Source organism: Ochotona princeps, chromosome X (assembly GCF_030435755.1).
Source record: "Ochotona princeps isolate mOchPri1 chromosome X, mOchPri1.hap1, whole genome shotgun sequence".
Lineage (NCBI taxonomy): Eukaryota > Metazoa > Chordata > Mammalia > Lagomorpha > Ochotonidae > Ochotona > Ochotona princeps.
In genome coordinates, this window is record NC_080865.1 from 33,365,988 (window position 1) to 33,379,261 (window position 13,274).

Consider the following 13,274-nt stretch of genomic DNA (forward strand, 5'->3'; position numbering starts at 1 on the left):
GCCAGTTTTTCTAGTTGGGCGTGTTCTAGGTTAGAGGTAGTCATTCTGATCTTTTTTTTCCTAGTCAGCTTGGCCCTAGCGTTGGGCTAGCTGGGGACCTTTGTAGTGTGTCTGTCCTCTTGTCCTCCCTGGGTCATCCCTGGGTCCCCAGCCCCCTTCCCCTTTCCGAGTGTCCTGCCTTTACCTGTACAGATAAATCCAGGGAGTCCTCCGTACACCATTTCTTCATTGTCAGGGAGGATAAAGGGGCACCGGGTCTGCACCTCCAGGCAGTACTGCTTGCAGGGCACCCAGCGCTCACATTCCTGCTGGGTCACGCTGAAATATTCTGAACACAGCCAGGCCTTGTAGACAGCCTGTGGAAAAGAGGAAAAAGCATCAGCCAGAACATCCGCACGCTCCCATCTCAGAGAAGTCGGCGGAGGGGGTGCTGGGTTCCTCACCAAGGACGAAGAGGAACCAAAACATCTGGGTCAAAGCCCCTGAACCCTGCTCAAAGATCTCTCATCTCATAGAAGGACTCCCCAGTCTGCAGTCATTCCAAACCAAGAATTTGTTCATCAGCAGAAGTCACAAAGTTACTCTTATGTGAGAGCTGGAAGGAAACTCACTAGTCATTCAAAGCAATGCTATCATTTTACATGAGGTCCGAAGAGCCCAATTTGTCTGAGGTCACCTGTATACACTGAAGCAAATCTCACTTCCATTCAGTTCAGTGAACATGTCTTTGATGGCGTTAAGTATCTAAATTCAAGAAAGAGCTGGAAAGAACCGTTCTTGCTCTACCCTAGGTTATGTTGTATGGATCAAATAAGGTGGCACAGGAAAATGTTCTGCAAACTCCAAGGTACAACATAAATGTGAGGGGCTGTTTTTCATAAAAACAATAATCTGCCTCATTAGGTGCGACATGTGCCTCTGAACTCTATTTAAGGCACACTCTGTCCTGTTGGCTTCACCCTGGAGCGGAGCAGACATCACGGGAGCTGCTACTTTTCATCTGGTAGCTTGGCTTTGTGGTTTCACTGCACTGGTATACACCTGTTGTGCATTTAGCCCCGCCCAGCCCAGCCAGGCCCTACTGTCTATCCTCACTGTCATCAAGTCCAGTGTTTCTCAATGGCGACACTGCTGACATTTGGGGCTGGATAATTCTTTGTTGTGGGAGCAGACCTGTGCACTGGAGACTATTGAGGTCTGCCTACTTACCATCTACTGGATGAGAAAAGTATTCTCCCCTGCTTCGCATTAGAACAACCAAAAGCTGTTTCCAGTCACTGTCAGATGTTGCCTAGATGGGAGCAAAATCATGTCCTGTTGAGAAACACTGATGTAGTTCCTTGCTACTTAGAGTGTGCATCTGTGCCAGTGCTATGGCCATGGCCTACATGCTAGTGAGAAAGGCTCATTTTCAGATGCCACTCCCGATCTGCAAAAGTCAGCACCTGCATTTTACAGTGTGCTCAGGTGGCTCACGCATAGGACTAGAGTGCCATTATCTTCAGGGTTTCCTGCCTGTCTCACACTTGCCCCTCATAGTGAGCAGCTGCCTCGCTTCCCTCCAATTCAGCAGCAAGAAGACTGAGGGGGGTTCAGGTGTTCTGCAACCCTGAACAAGGGTCGTTTGGCTACAAGAGGACCTTCAGCTGCACTCTGAACCACAGGGTCTTAAGAAGATCTTTGTCACAGTTGCCAAGCTGATTTGAAACATGTACACTAAACCACAAACAACTGCTGCGGACATGGACTGTGGCGACACAGTCCCACATTGGCTTTCTTCAAAGCCGCCATGGCAGTGGTGAGGGGCTTGGAGTATACTTGAATTCTTCAAGGATCAAAGCAGTGCCTAGACTTCAGGAACCCATAAGAATCTCAAATTGAACATCCTCTCATTTTTAAAATGCAGTTTTTGAATTTTTGAATACTTCAAATCTGCCCTCACCCTCAAGTCTTGCGTGCTGGAGTCAGTGTCAGCAAACCCAGATGTTGACCTCATCCCTATCTTTCCCCGCATCTCCACATCCAGTCTGTCCGCCAGCCATGTCAAGTCTATCTCCACAGCACACCTCTGGGCAGATCACCATCATCTCCTATGTGGAATACAGTTTCTGATCTTGCCTCTCCCCTCCACCTCTACTCCTACTCTTTTCATCCAGTCCACTGTCCACACGGGAGTGACAGTGGCCTCAAATCACAATCAGATCATGTTCCTTACTCCCTTGCTTCAAACCCTTCAACGCTCTTGGACTAAAATCTGAACTTTGAACCACAAACCTCTGCGTAACTTTTTTTCTCTTTCTCCAACTTCATTTTCTGTCTTCCCCTTGAGTTCATTATGTTCCAGAGGATTTCTGTGTTTTCCATGAACATGTTCTACTTCTTCCTAGCTCGGATCCTTGGCAATGCTGTTCTCTCAGCCTAGAATGCTCCCCCCCACACACTTTAGACTACCTGAACCATCTCAAATCTCAGTTTAAATGGCTCATCTTCATAGAGGGTCTCCATGACCACTCTTGCCACCCTCATTATTCCCTTTTCCTTAATTGTTTCTTCACCAAAAATAATCCTTTGACTGCTTCTCTGTTTTCTGTAAATCTCACTAAAATGCACTGCACATTAGCAGACAATGGTTTGTCATTATTAACTATTGTGCACTCAGCACAACATACATAAAAATCTGTTGATTGGATGAATGTTACAAGCAAATGAGGACAGTTAGCCCACTTGCAGAAATTTTAGTTTCAGGGGGAACAGGAACTAACAGCGAATACAGTGCAACAGTGATACTATAGGAGAAGTCAAATCATGGGCCAGGAGAGGGAAACAAGTAGAAAAACTGAGGGGGGTTTCCATGTGAGGATGATCACTGAGCTTGGGCTCAAAGTAGGACTTTAGATGGTATGGGCAACAATGAGGCAAAAAAGCATTTGAGGCTGAGGCAAGCATCTAAGCAGAGGCATGGAGGTGAGCGGATGCATGGTTTGTGAAGGCAACAGAATTGTTTTATATGAATATAATGGAAATGGCACCAGTCTCCTGTCCATAGCCATTCGTTTCTGAATTGTCATTATTATGAGCAATGTTCCAGTGGATGTCTTTGTGCACATATCTCTGTCACATTTGTGTTCAATTTTGCTTATATAAATTTCTAAGCATGAAATTACTGGGATAAAAGGTATGTGCAAAAAAATGAGAAGGAACCTGGCACGATAGCCTACTGGCTAAAGTCCTCGCCTTGCATGTGCCAGGATCCCATATGGGTGCCGATTTCTGACCTGGCTGCTCTACTTCCCTCCAGCTCCCTGCTGTGGCCTGAGAAAGCAGTTGAGGATGGCCCAAAGCCTTGGGACCCTATGCCCACATGGGAGAGACTTGGAGGAAGCTCCTGGCTCTTGGCTTCGGATCAGCTCAGCTCCGGATGTTGTGGCCACTTGGATAGTAAACCAGCGGACAGATCTTTCTTTCTGTCTCTTCTGTTCTCTGTAAATCTCCCTTTCCAATAAAAAATAAAATATTTTTGAAAAAGCAAATGAAAGCCATTTAATAATTTTTTTTTAAATGAGAAGCAAGGGAAAACAAGCTAAAAGAGAATGGTTAAGAGAAAGAGTAAAAAGAATGCTGGAGGGGTAAATGATGGCAGTAAAAGTTGGGGGTTAAGAGACAGCAGACACTGCCAGTGCAGTAAGAGGATAAAAGAGAGCAGGCATAGGACAGACAATGGTGCAACAGTTAGGTCCCAGCCTGGGACACCTACTTGCCATATTAGAGTCCCTAGTAGGTTCAAGTCCTGGCTTTACTCATGATTCGACTTCCTGCTAATACACACGCTAGGAAGCAACAGGCAATGTTTCAAGTATCTGAGTTCTTGCTACCCATGTGGGTGACCCTGAATAAATTCCTGGCTCTGATATTTAACCTGCTCTAAGCCCAGCTATTACGGTCGTTTGGGGAACCAATCAGTGGATGGGAGAGCTCTTTCTGTCTGCTTTTGTCTTTATGCCTTTCAAATATATAAATTAAAATTACAAAAAGGTAAGAGCAAGCAAGGGGATAGATAAAAGAACAAGGTAGATGACAAAGATGGGAGCATAAGAATGCAAGATTGGGGACAGTGGTGTGTTACAGCAGGTTAAGCTGCTGCTTGTGATGCCAGAGTTCATGTAAATGCTGATTTGAGTCTTGGCTGCTCCACTTGGGACCCAATTCTCTCTTACTGCACCTGTGTAGGCAGCAGCAGCTCATCCAAGTACTTGGGTTCCTGCCACCCACATAGGAGATGCGGATGGGGTTCCCAGTTCCTGGCTTCAGACTGGCCCAGCTCTGACCATTGTGGCCATTTAGGGCATGGAAGATCTCTGTCTCTGACATTTTGCCTTTTAAATAAATATATGAATAAATAAATATTAAGAAAAGAATGCATAGTTAAGAAGGGATAAGAAAGCAAAAGAAAGGAAGGAGAAAGAAATATAATGCAGGAAAGAAAATAAAATCACAAGAATTCAGGGCCCCAGCACTTCAGAGGTTCCCATCCGTCTCTTCGGCTCCACAATGCCAAGATGAGTCTGTCCACAGCCATCGCTCCAATGTTTGCTGCCTGCACCCACAGCCACCTCATTCTCAGACCCAACTGTGTGGCATGTCTCCCTCTGGTGCCCAGTGGTGGGCTCAGAGGTCTCTGTAGGAATCTCTCTGGCCTCTTCTGGTAAAGTGTCCCTGCTCCCTAAGTGAGGAGGCCCCAGTGGCTGGAGGCTGGGCAATCCTTTCATCTGTTTCTGGGGAGGGCAAAGGGAGGAGGGAAAGCAGGGAGGAACGGTTGGGGAGGGCATGGAGCACCAGGAGAGGGGTGGCCTGACAGTGGGAGTGTGGCCTTTCTCCTTAATTAAGCGACCCCCTTCTCAGTCTCCACACCCCCAGCCAGAATCACCATGGCAACAAGTGGGTGAGCAGATTGCCTGGGGAGGACACCAGGCCTGTGGGTGGTGAGGCAGGAACAGGCAAGGAGCTAATGAGGGGAATGGAGGAGGAAGAGCTACACCGGCCTCAGAGGTAATTCAACTGCTTGGTACCACAGTCCTGAGAAGATGAAAGGTCTGGCTCTCAGGACTGCCACTTGAACAAAAAGGTCACCCACTCTCTGTTGTCCTGTTCCCTAGACAGGCCTAGGTAGCTTGCCCTGTCTCAGCAGGAAGCCAGGTTGTGTGGGTTGTCACAGGGGGGCCTGGAATGGCACCTACAAGATGAAAGTCAGGAAAGCCACGCCTGGGAGTGGGACTTACTGTGTCTGAAGGCTTGTAGATGGGGCCCCCACATCTGGTGTTGCAATATACCTCAGGTTCCACAGCCAGGGTTCAGAACCATCAACTGTGTCCTGTTTCATCATGCTATAGATGGGAAACCTGAGGTCCAGCACTGGGGTCGAGGGCAGGAGGGAATAAGGAAGATGTGTCTGCAGCCACATAAAGCAATGGCAGAATGGGAAGGGAAGAACTTGAAACTTGGCTTCCTGACTTGACTCCAAGATTCTTCCTCCTGAATAATCCTCCCAGCCACTACACATTTTAAAGTCAGAGGCAACCACCAGGGCGTGGTTAGGGGAAGACTGTGGAGGAACTCCAGGCCTGCTTTGGGGTTGCAGAATATTCAAATTTGAGCTCTGGCACAAAGGAATTCTCCACAGTGGCTGTCCTCCAATCTGAGGTATTTTGGGCTCTTGAGGTGGCAGCAGAGGATGGGTGGGGTGGAAAGCCTTGACCTGGCAGTGCCTTCCTTTCCCCACCTCAGTCTGGGCCACTGCTGGGCTCAATCAAGTTCTGGCTGAGACAGCCCAGTTGCTATGGGAACTGCAAAGGGGGAAGGAAGCAGGGAGTAACTAGAGGGAACACCAATTAACCCAAAAAGGAAGCTGGGAAGGCTCTGCTCACCCTTCCTCCCAGCAGGGCTGCAAAGCCTTCCCTGAAATGGGAGGGGCAATTCAGGGGGATTCCCCACTCCTCCTGAGCTCTGCAGTTGGCAGTTTGAGGAGTGGGAGGACCTGGAGACTCACCCTCTGGCTCCCTGGCTTGCAGCCCTGGCCAGGGCATTCTCATCTCTACTCTCCACTGGCAGGAAGTGCCTGACTTGTCTAGAGTGCTGTGTGAAGGCACTCAATCATACTCCAAAACTAGGACTTAGAGTCCCCTGGCTTTAGAAATAGGAGGCCATCCTGAGGTCTTTAGTTCTGAGGCTAGAAAATCCTCCAGGGAGGAGAGCTACAGTCCTTGCTGACTAGGAAGTAAGCAGTTTCCTTCTTGAATTTCAACGTGCTTCCCTCCCTTGGGCCTGTTTCTCCATCCAAACCCTCCCTAAGGACCTTCTCTTCATGGCTGCTTGTCTTCTTATTGTACCCATGGGACCCTTGGCCAAGAGCTGCAGCTATGGTGTTTGGCTGTAAGGCAGTCATATGGATTGGGCTTTGTGACAAAATCAGTTGTCCACAGACACCATGATATGCAGGCAAGCACTCTGATTTTACACCTAGGTCCAGGGAAACTGAGACCCATAGAAGGAGGATGGCTTGGCCAGGCCAGAAACATTCATAAAGTCAACTAGAAGCCAAGGATAGAAGGAAGACAACCTGACTGCTAACCCGATGCCTTTTTGTACTGTATCCATCAGCACAAAGAGCACTGTGCAAGGGCCCCCACCAGGCAGGGTTTACAAAGAGCTAAATGCTCCTATTCTAGATTCCGGGGTTTCAAAGTATTGAATCAGAACAGGGTTAAGATCATACTTGGCCGGCTGAGCCAGAGGAAGGAGATCATGAATACAACTCCGGGGACAGCAGTAGTTCCTACAGATTGGCAGAATCCAACTGGGATTACAGGCCTTACAGGGTAAATCCAGGTGGACGACAGGGCTTATGTGGCCACAACATAAAAACATAAATAAAGGCAACAGCTGTTCCGCTTCCGAGAATGAGCAGTCATGAATGAAAGTGGCCTGGCCTGAAGGAGGTGTGCAGGAGATGGCTGGAGAGGTGTGTGAGAACCCAGAGCCAACACAGCTCCAGAGGGCCCTCAACATCTCCAAGGCTCCCAAGAAATGACATGAGGGTGTGGATGAGAGATATAGATTAAGGAGGTAGAACCTTCTCAGGTGGCAGTAGTTGAGCAGGATTTGACCCAGCCAGAAGTTTTTTGTTTGTTAGGTTTTTTTTTTTTAACTCTTTTGGTTTATGACTGCTTCAGAATGGAAAGATCATAAAAGGCAGCATTCTACCACCCTAATGTGCTGTTGTAATTTCCACTCCAAATCACAGCTAAATGCTAACCAGCTTCTGGCTGGGAACTTTGTCTCAGGGAGTTCATTCTGTCCTGGGGCAGCCTGTATCTTCAGACATCTTGAAGAGGCCAAGCAAGTTCTCCCTTCTTTTGGGCTGAGATACTCTCTCCCTGTAGCTGCACTCATGCCTCCCACTAGTTCTTCGGAATCATACAGAACAGCTGCCATCCAGTCCCCCATGCCAGCCACATAGGGATGAGCCAGCTTCCCCGAATCTGATCTTATTCATCTGCTCATGTAAATACCACCTAGCCATCTTGTGAGTGACTGGACCTTGGGCTGTGAGCTACAGGTAGCAGAGATGACTAAGACAAGATTCCTAGCTTCAAGAAGCATGATGGGATGCAGCCACGTGAATTAATCATTACAAGATATCATGGTAAGTATCATGGATTTGGCATGGTGGTAGCACAAAAGAAAGACTGATCAACTATTTGGAGAGCTGAAGGACAGGAAAACATATCCACATGGGAGAAACTTGAGTCAGTGTACTTCTTGCAAATTTATCAGTAGGCAGAAAGGCTAGAGTTGCCAAATAGTGCTGGGTTTAGATATTGTATGTGGTTCAGCACAGTGAGAGGGTGACAAGGCTAAAGGAATGTGCTCTGGATGTTGAGAAAAAGCTGAAATTTAACTTATGGGCAATGGGAAGCTTTTAGCAGATTTTAATAAACTTCCTGTTTAAAGATCACTTACCACTTCTGTGACTACCTTTCCCAATTTCTGTCTAAAAGTGGATGATGGCATTTAGGAGCCACGACTGGAGGTAGAGAGCAGGAGACTACTGCAACAACCTGAGACAAGAGAATTTCAACTATGGTAGTAGCAGCAGAACTAAGAAATTAGCAAGGGGCCAGTGTTGTGACACAGTGGGTTAAGCCCCCACTTGTGACAACAATATCCCATATGGAAACTAGTTCATGTCCTGGCTGTTGTACATCAGATAAAGCTCCCTGTTAATGCATCTGAGAAAGTAGTGGAAGATGTTCCAAGTCCTTGGGTGCCTGATACCCATGTGGGAAACCTGGACAGAGTGCTCAACTCCTGGCTTTTGCCTAACCCAGCCTTGGCCATTGACAGCCATTTGGAGAGTAAACCAGTGAAGAGAAGATCTCTGTCTCTATTTCTACCTGCCACCAGTGTAACTCTACCTTTTAAATAAACACATCTTGAAAAGAAATTGAGAAAGTGGAGTGGATTTGAGAAAGATATTAAAGAGCCAGGCTCAACAGTATTTGGAGAGTTAGGGACCGAAAAGGACGTGGGGTGATTTCCAGGCTTCTGGCTTTGGTGGCTAGACACCTAGTTTCATTTATTAAGGAAGGGAAAACAGGAGGAGGTACAGTTTTGGGGCTGAAGCAAATGAATTCAGTTTTGTGTTGTCGATTTTGAGGTATATGTGGGTCAGCTAGGTGAGAATGTCAAGGAGACAGCTCAACGATACTGAACTCAGAATGAATGTCCGGTTAAAGGATGGAAGCTGTCGGGGGTAGGACGCTACAAGTAAGGCTGGATGACTTACAATGAAGTATGCGCGGAAGTACCATGGATTGCTTATGAGGAGAAGGTTTGGTTGGTGACTGTAAGATTTTCCCAGTTCTATTCCCTTTGCTGTTGACTGTGCAAACATTGTTGGGATGGATCCTCCATTACCTTGGGTCCTTTAATGATAACCATGAGCAGACATGTACCTGGAGCAACAATTAACCTCTTTTTTTTTGTTGTTTTTGATGTTAGGTCTCTGATATTTAGCGGCAAGTTGTTTCTGCATCATAATATCATCAATCAGACCGATACAGTAATATTAGAAGCCAAGGAAATGGGTGATGTTGCCCAGAGAGTGTGTGGCTAGATAGAAAAAGGGATCAACAGTGGGTCCCTGAAACCAAGAACATTTGAGCGGTAGGTGGAAGAAGGGAACAGAGGAAAATTGATAAGGTTTATCAACACGGAGTATATTACAGGTAAGAGCCCTCCTGTCTTGGAAACTGTTTCTATGAAGGTAGCCGATGTTCACCTTTTCTCTCTGGAGACATATTACAGTCTGCTGGTAATCCATGGTGGATGGAGACAGGGAGGCCTACTTAGATGGTGGGACCAAAGGGACAGCCCATATATAAGTTCTAAGACAGAGTCCAAGCCTTTTGGTGAGATAGCTGTATAATTTAAACACCCCTGAGACTGTAAGTTCTATTACAGAGATTGTGTCTTATTTGTGAGTGCTTTGCCCTCCTGGTTTCACACGTATCTGGGGATACAAGTGAAGGATGTATACACTAGAGGTGCTTGCCAAGTCCTTGAAAATCAAACTATCAGAAACCAGCCCTTACTGAGCAAGGTGGATAGTTCCAAGAAAAAAAATGAAAGTAACAAGTTATAAATGTGTTTTTATGAAAATTTACAACTATGAATAATAAATTGATTACGTCTTAGGCTAAAGTTACAGAAAAATCAAGCAGGTACAACAAAAAGGCAATTGTTAACTCCAGGAAAACTAGTTGACAAGGGAGTAAATATAATTATAGCATTCTACATTATTCAACTATAAATAATATTTATAATCCCAATAATGTAAACATTGACTATCGTCAAAACCAGAAACCAATATATGCCAATCCTGGGTTTATGAGGGGAGGCAGAGCATGTGCACAGGTTGTACAGTGCCACTGGTAGAGAGCTAAATCTTCCTTTAATCAAATAAAAATGTGAGGAGATATTTAAAATAGAAAACCAATAAATAACATATTGTTATTCCATTTATGAATGTAGAGGTAAATATCAGAATATAGCTAAGAGAATTGGGAATATTAATCCGTGAAGAACGAGGCTCAGGGCAGGGTAGAGAGGTACCATTATAATAATAAGTATTGAGATCTGCATGTATCATTTACAATATATGTACTGGAGAGGATGTTGTGCAGCACTGGCATCCCATATCAGAGCATCACTTCAAATCCAAGCTGCTGGTTTCCCATACTAATTCTTATTCATTGCTAATATGCCTGGAAAGACAGCTTACTTTCTTTATTTGAAAGGCAGAATGACCGAGAGAGAAAGAAAGAAAGAGAGAGAGAGAGAGAGAGAGAGAGAGAGAGAGAATGCCTTTATCCACTGTTTCACTACTCAAATAGCTGTAATGGATTGACCTGGGCCAAAAGGATCCAGGAACCTGCCGACTCCTTCCACGTCTCCCAAATAGGGCTGTATGATATTTCTTTGATAAAAACTAAAAATTCAGACCAAGCTGAAAGGCAACAATGAACCACCTCAAAAACAGCAAACAAAATCCCCAAGATTTGATCTGACAAGCCTTACTGGACTCTCTCTCTACCACCTTGTTCAGAGCCCCAGGCCCTTCAATGCTCTGCCCTGGATCACCTACTCCATCACAACTATCTAGGACATGGACATGGGCCAAGTAAGCGAAATAAGCCAACAGATCTAATAGGGGTTGGTGAAGGGGGGCGGACTCCCACAGAGGAACTGTAATGAGGGGAAGAGAGCTTTGGGGGCCTCTATGCATAATAATTTTGTAGATCACAAGAATGATGACACCATGACAGTGACCACCATATCTCCTTTGATCATCATATACTCTGGCCTCCCGGGCATACCTGTTTGGTACACACAGCTTATCTTGGACCCAGGCCCAGGTAGCAATCCCTAGCCTTGTGCAGGGGGAATCATGAAGCCAGCTCTCTATCCCTGTCTCCTTCCCCAAATGCTGTTTTGCTGGATGATAAGTACCTACAGAGAACAAAGATCTGATCAAAGATGACTGTTGGCTGTTCTTCATCTCTAGTGATAAGGTAAAGCAAAGACTTTGGAGGCCTTCCATGTTCCCCTCAGCTTCTTCCTTCACTAATCTAAGCATGTTTTTGTACTGTTACTAGCCAGATTCTCTCTATTTGCCCCCATCTCCACCCCCAACACTTCACCTCTTGTTCCCAAATCACCTTTCCCTACTCCTAACCGGTCTACCTCAACAGCGTCTCATTTCAGCATTCAGCTATCAACTGGATTAAACACATTTAATTAAGATAAGGAAAATAATATCCACTATTTATTAAGTGCCATCTGTATGCTAGGTTCTGTTCTGACTGGTTGACTGTGATATTTATTAACTCATCAAATCCCTAAGATCATCCCCATGAGTTAGAGGCATCTTCACAGGTGAAGACAAGGAGGACCAAAGAGTTTAAATAACTTTTCAAATATCTATGGCAAAAAACAACATTGATGACAACAACAACCATTGTAGTGGTTAACACTTCCTGAGCACCTTTCATCTTGTAGGCATCATACTCTTATAAGATTGGCATGTTTTATATTATTTAAGCTTCATAATGACCCTGGCTTCTTAGGTTCAGAGATGAACAAGGTGGGAGTCCAAGAGATATTAAAGAATATATTCAAGATCTCAAAAACTATTCTACAGAGAAGACATATTTCAAACTGGAATTTGAAGTCATGTTTCCTGGAATTGGGTACTCCAGTTCTTGTACACCATTCTGTCCTTAGGATGGCCCCTTCAATTTACTACCAGAATCCGAGCTTGTTTCCTAAACAGACCTCTTTTTTTTTTTTTTTTATAGAATTTCAGGTCCAACTGGAAAAATATTTCTAAGTTTCCATGGGAGTGGGAATGTTGTTCTTAATCTACTCGGTGATTTTTTTGTGTGCTTTAACATATTCTGTGTGAGTAGGTGTGAGGCAAAGAGCCTTAAGATATTAGGGGTGGGCCCGGCGGCATGGCCTAGCGGCTAAAGTCCTTGCCTTGAACACCCCGGGATCCCATATGGGTGCCGGTTCTAGTCCCGGCTGCTCCACTTCCCATCCAGCTCCCTGCTTGTGGCCTGGGAAAGCAGTCGAGGATGGCCCAAAGATTTGGGACCCTGCACCCGCATGGGAGACCCGGAAGAGGTTCCTGGTTCCCGGCTTCGGATCGGCGCGCATCGGCCCATTGCAGCTCTCTTGGGGAGTGAAACATCGGATGGAAGATCTTCCTCTCTGTCTCTCCTTCTCTCTGTATATCCGGCTTTCTAATAATAATAAAATCTTTAAAAAAAAAAGATATTAGGGGCTACAAATTACCACTTCCATTCCTCTCTCAATGCCCTCTTTTATCCTCTCTCCCTCTGTCTCTCTGTCTCTCTCTCACACCCCACACACAGTTTTGCTTCTCAGACAGCCACTAGCTTCCTACCTGGATCCCTAGGCTATTATGCTCTAATCTTTGGCAGCTGGTAAAGGGAGGGTATTTATCTCAACGAGAAAGGTTTTCTTGTCCTGGAACATAATTTCTCTCATGCCAACTCCTGCCATTTTAAAAAAGATTTATTTTTTATTGGAAAGTCAGATACATAGAGAGAAGGACAGAGAGAGAGAAAAACATCTTCCACCTGATGATTCACTCCCCAAGTGATGGCGATGGCTGCAACTGAATCGATCTGAAGCCAGGAGCCAGGAACTTCCCCCAGGTCTCCCATGTGCATGCAGGGTCCCAAGGCTTTGGGCTGTCCTCCACTGCTTTTCCAGGCCACAAGCAGGGAGCTGGATGGGAAGCAGGGCTGCTGGAATACAAACCGGTGCCCGTGTGGGATCCCAGTGCGTGCAAGGCAAAGACTTTAGTCGCTAGGCTACTGTGCTACGCCCATCTCCTACCATTTTATGGTTTCTGGAATAATATTGCCCTGATTGACTCTTACGCTAGAGACATTCCTTCATTAAGCTCTCAGGGAAGTCATGTACTCCACCTGTCCGCCCCTTCTCCCCCACATACTCCATGAGTGCTCTTCACCTGAGAAGCCACTGATCCACTCATATGGAGAGTTAGTCATATCTAGGTTCAGGTTCTGATTCTGCCACTAGCTAGCTGTATGAATTTGGACAGGTCATGTTTAAAGAGTTGAAAATTCTTTGCTATTGCTATGTGACTGCCAATCAAGCGCTTC

General features: G+C 45.8%; 1 protein-coding gene across 1 annotated transcript in view; it reads right to left on the reverse strand.

The window, feature by feature from the left end:
- NALF2 (NALCN channel auxiliary factor 2) overlaps positions 1-13,274 on the reverse strand; it is a 28,515-nt gene that overhangs the window by 3,196 nt on the left and 12,045 nt on the right. The window contains exon 2 of the mRNA XM_004595210.2: positions 185-356. Within this exon, the coding sequence (XP_004595267.2) occupies positions 185-356 (172 nt within the window). The remainder of the gene's footprint in view (positions 1-184; positions 357-13,274) is intronic.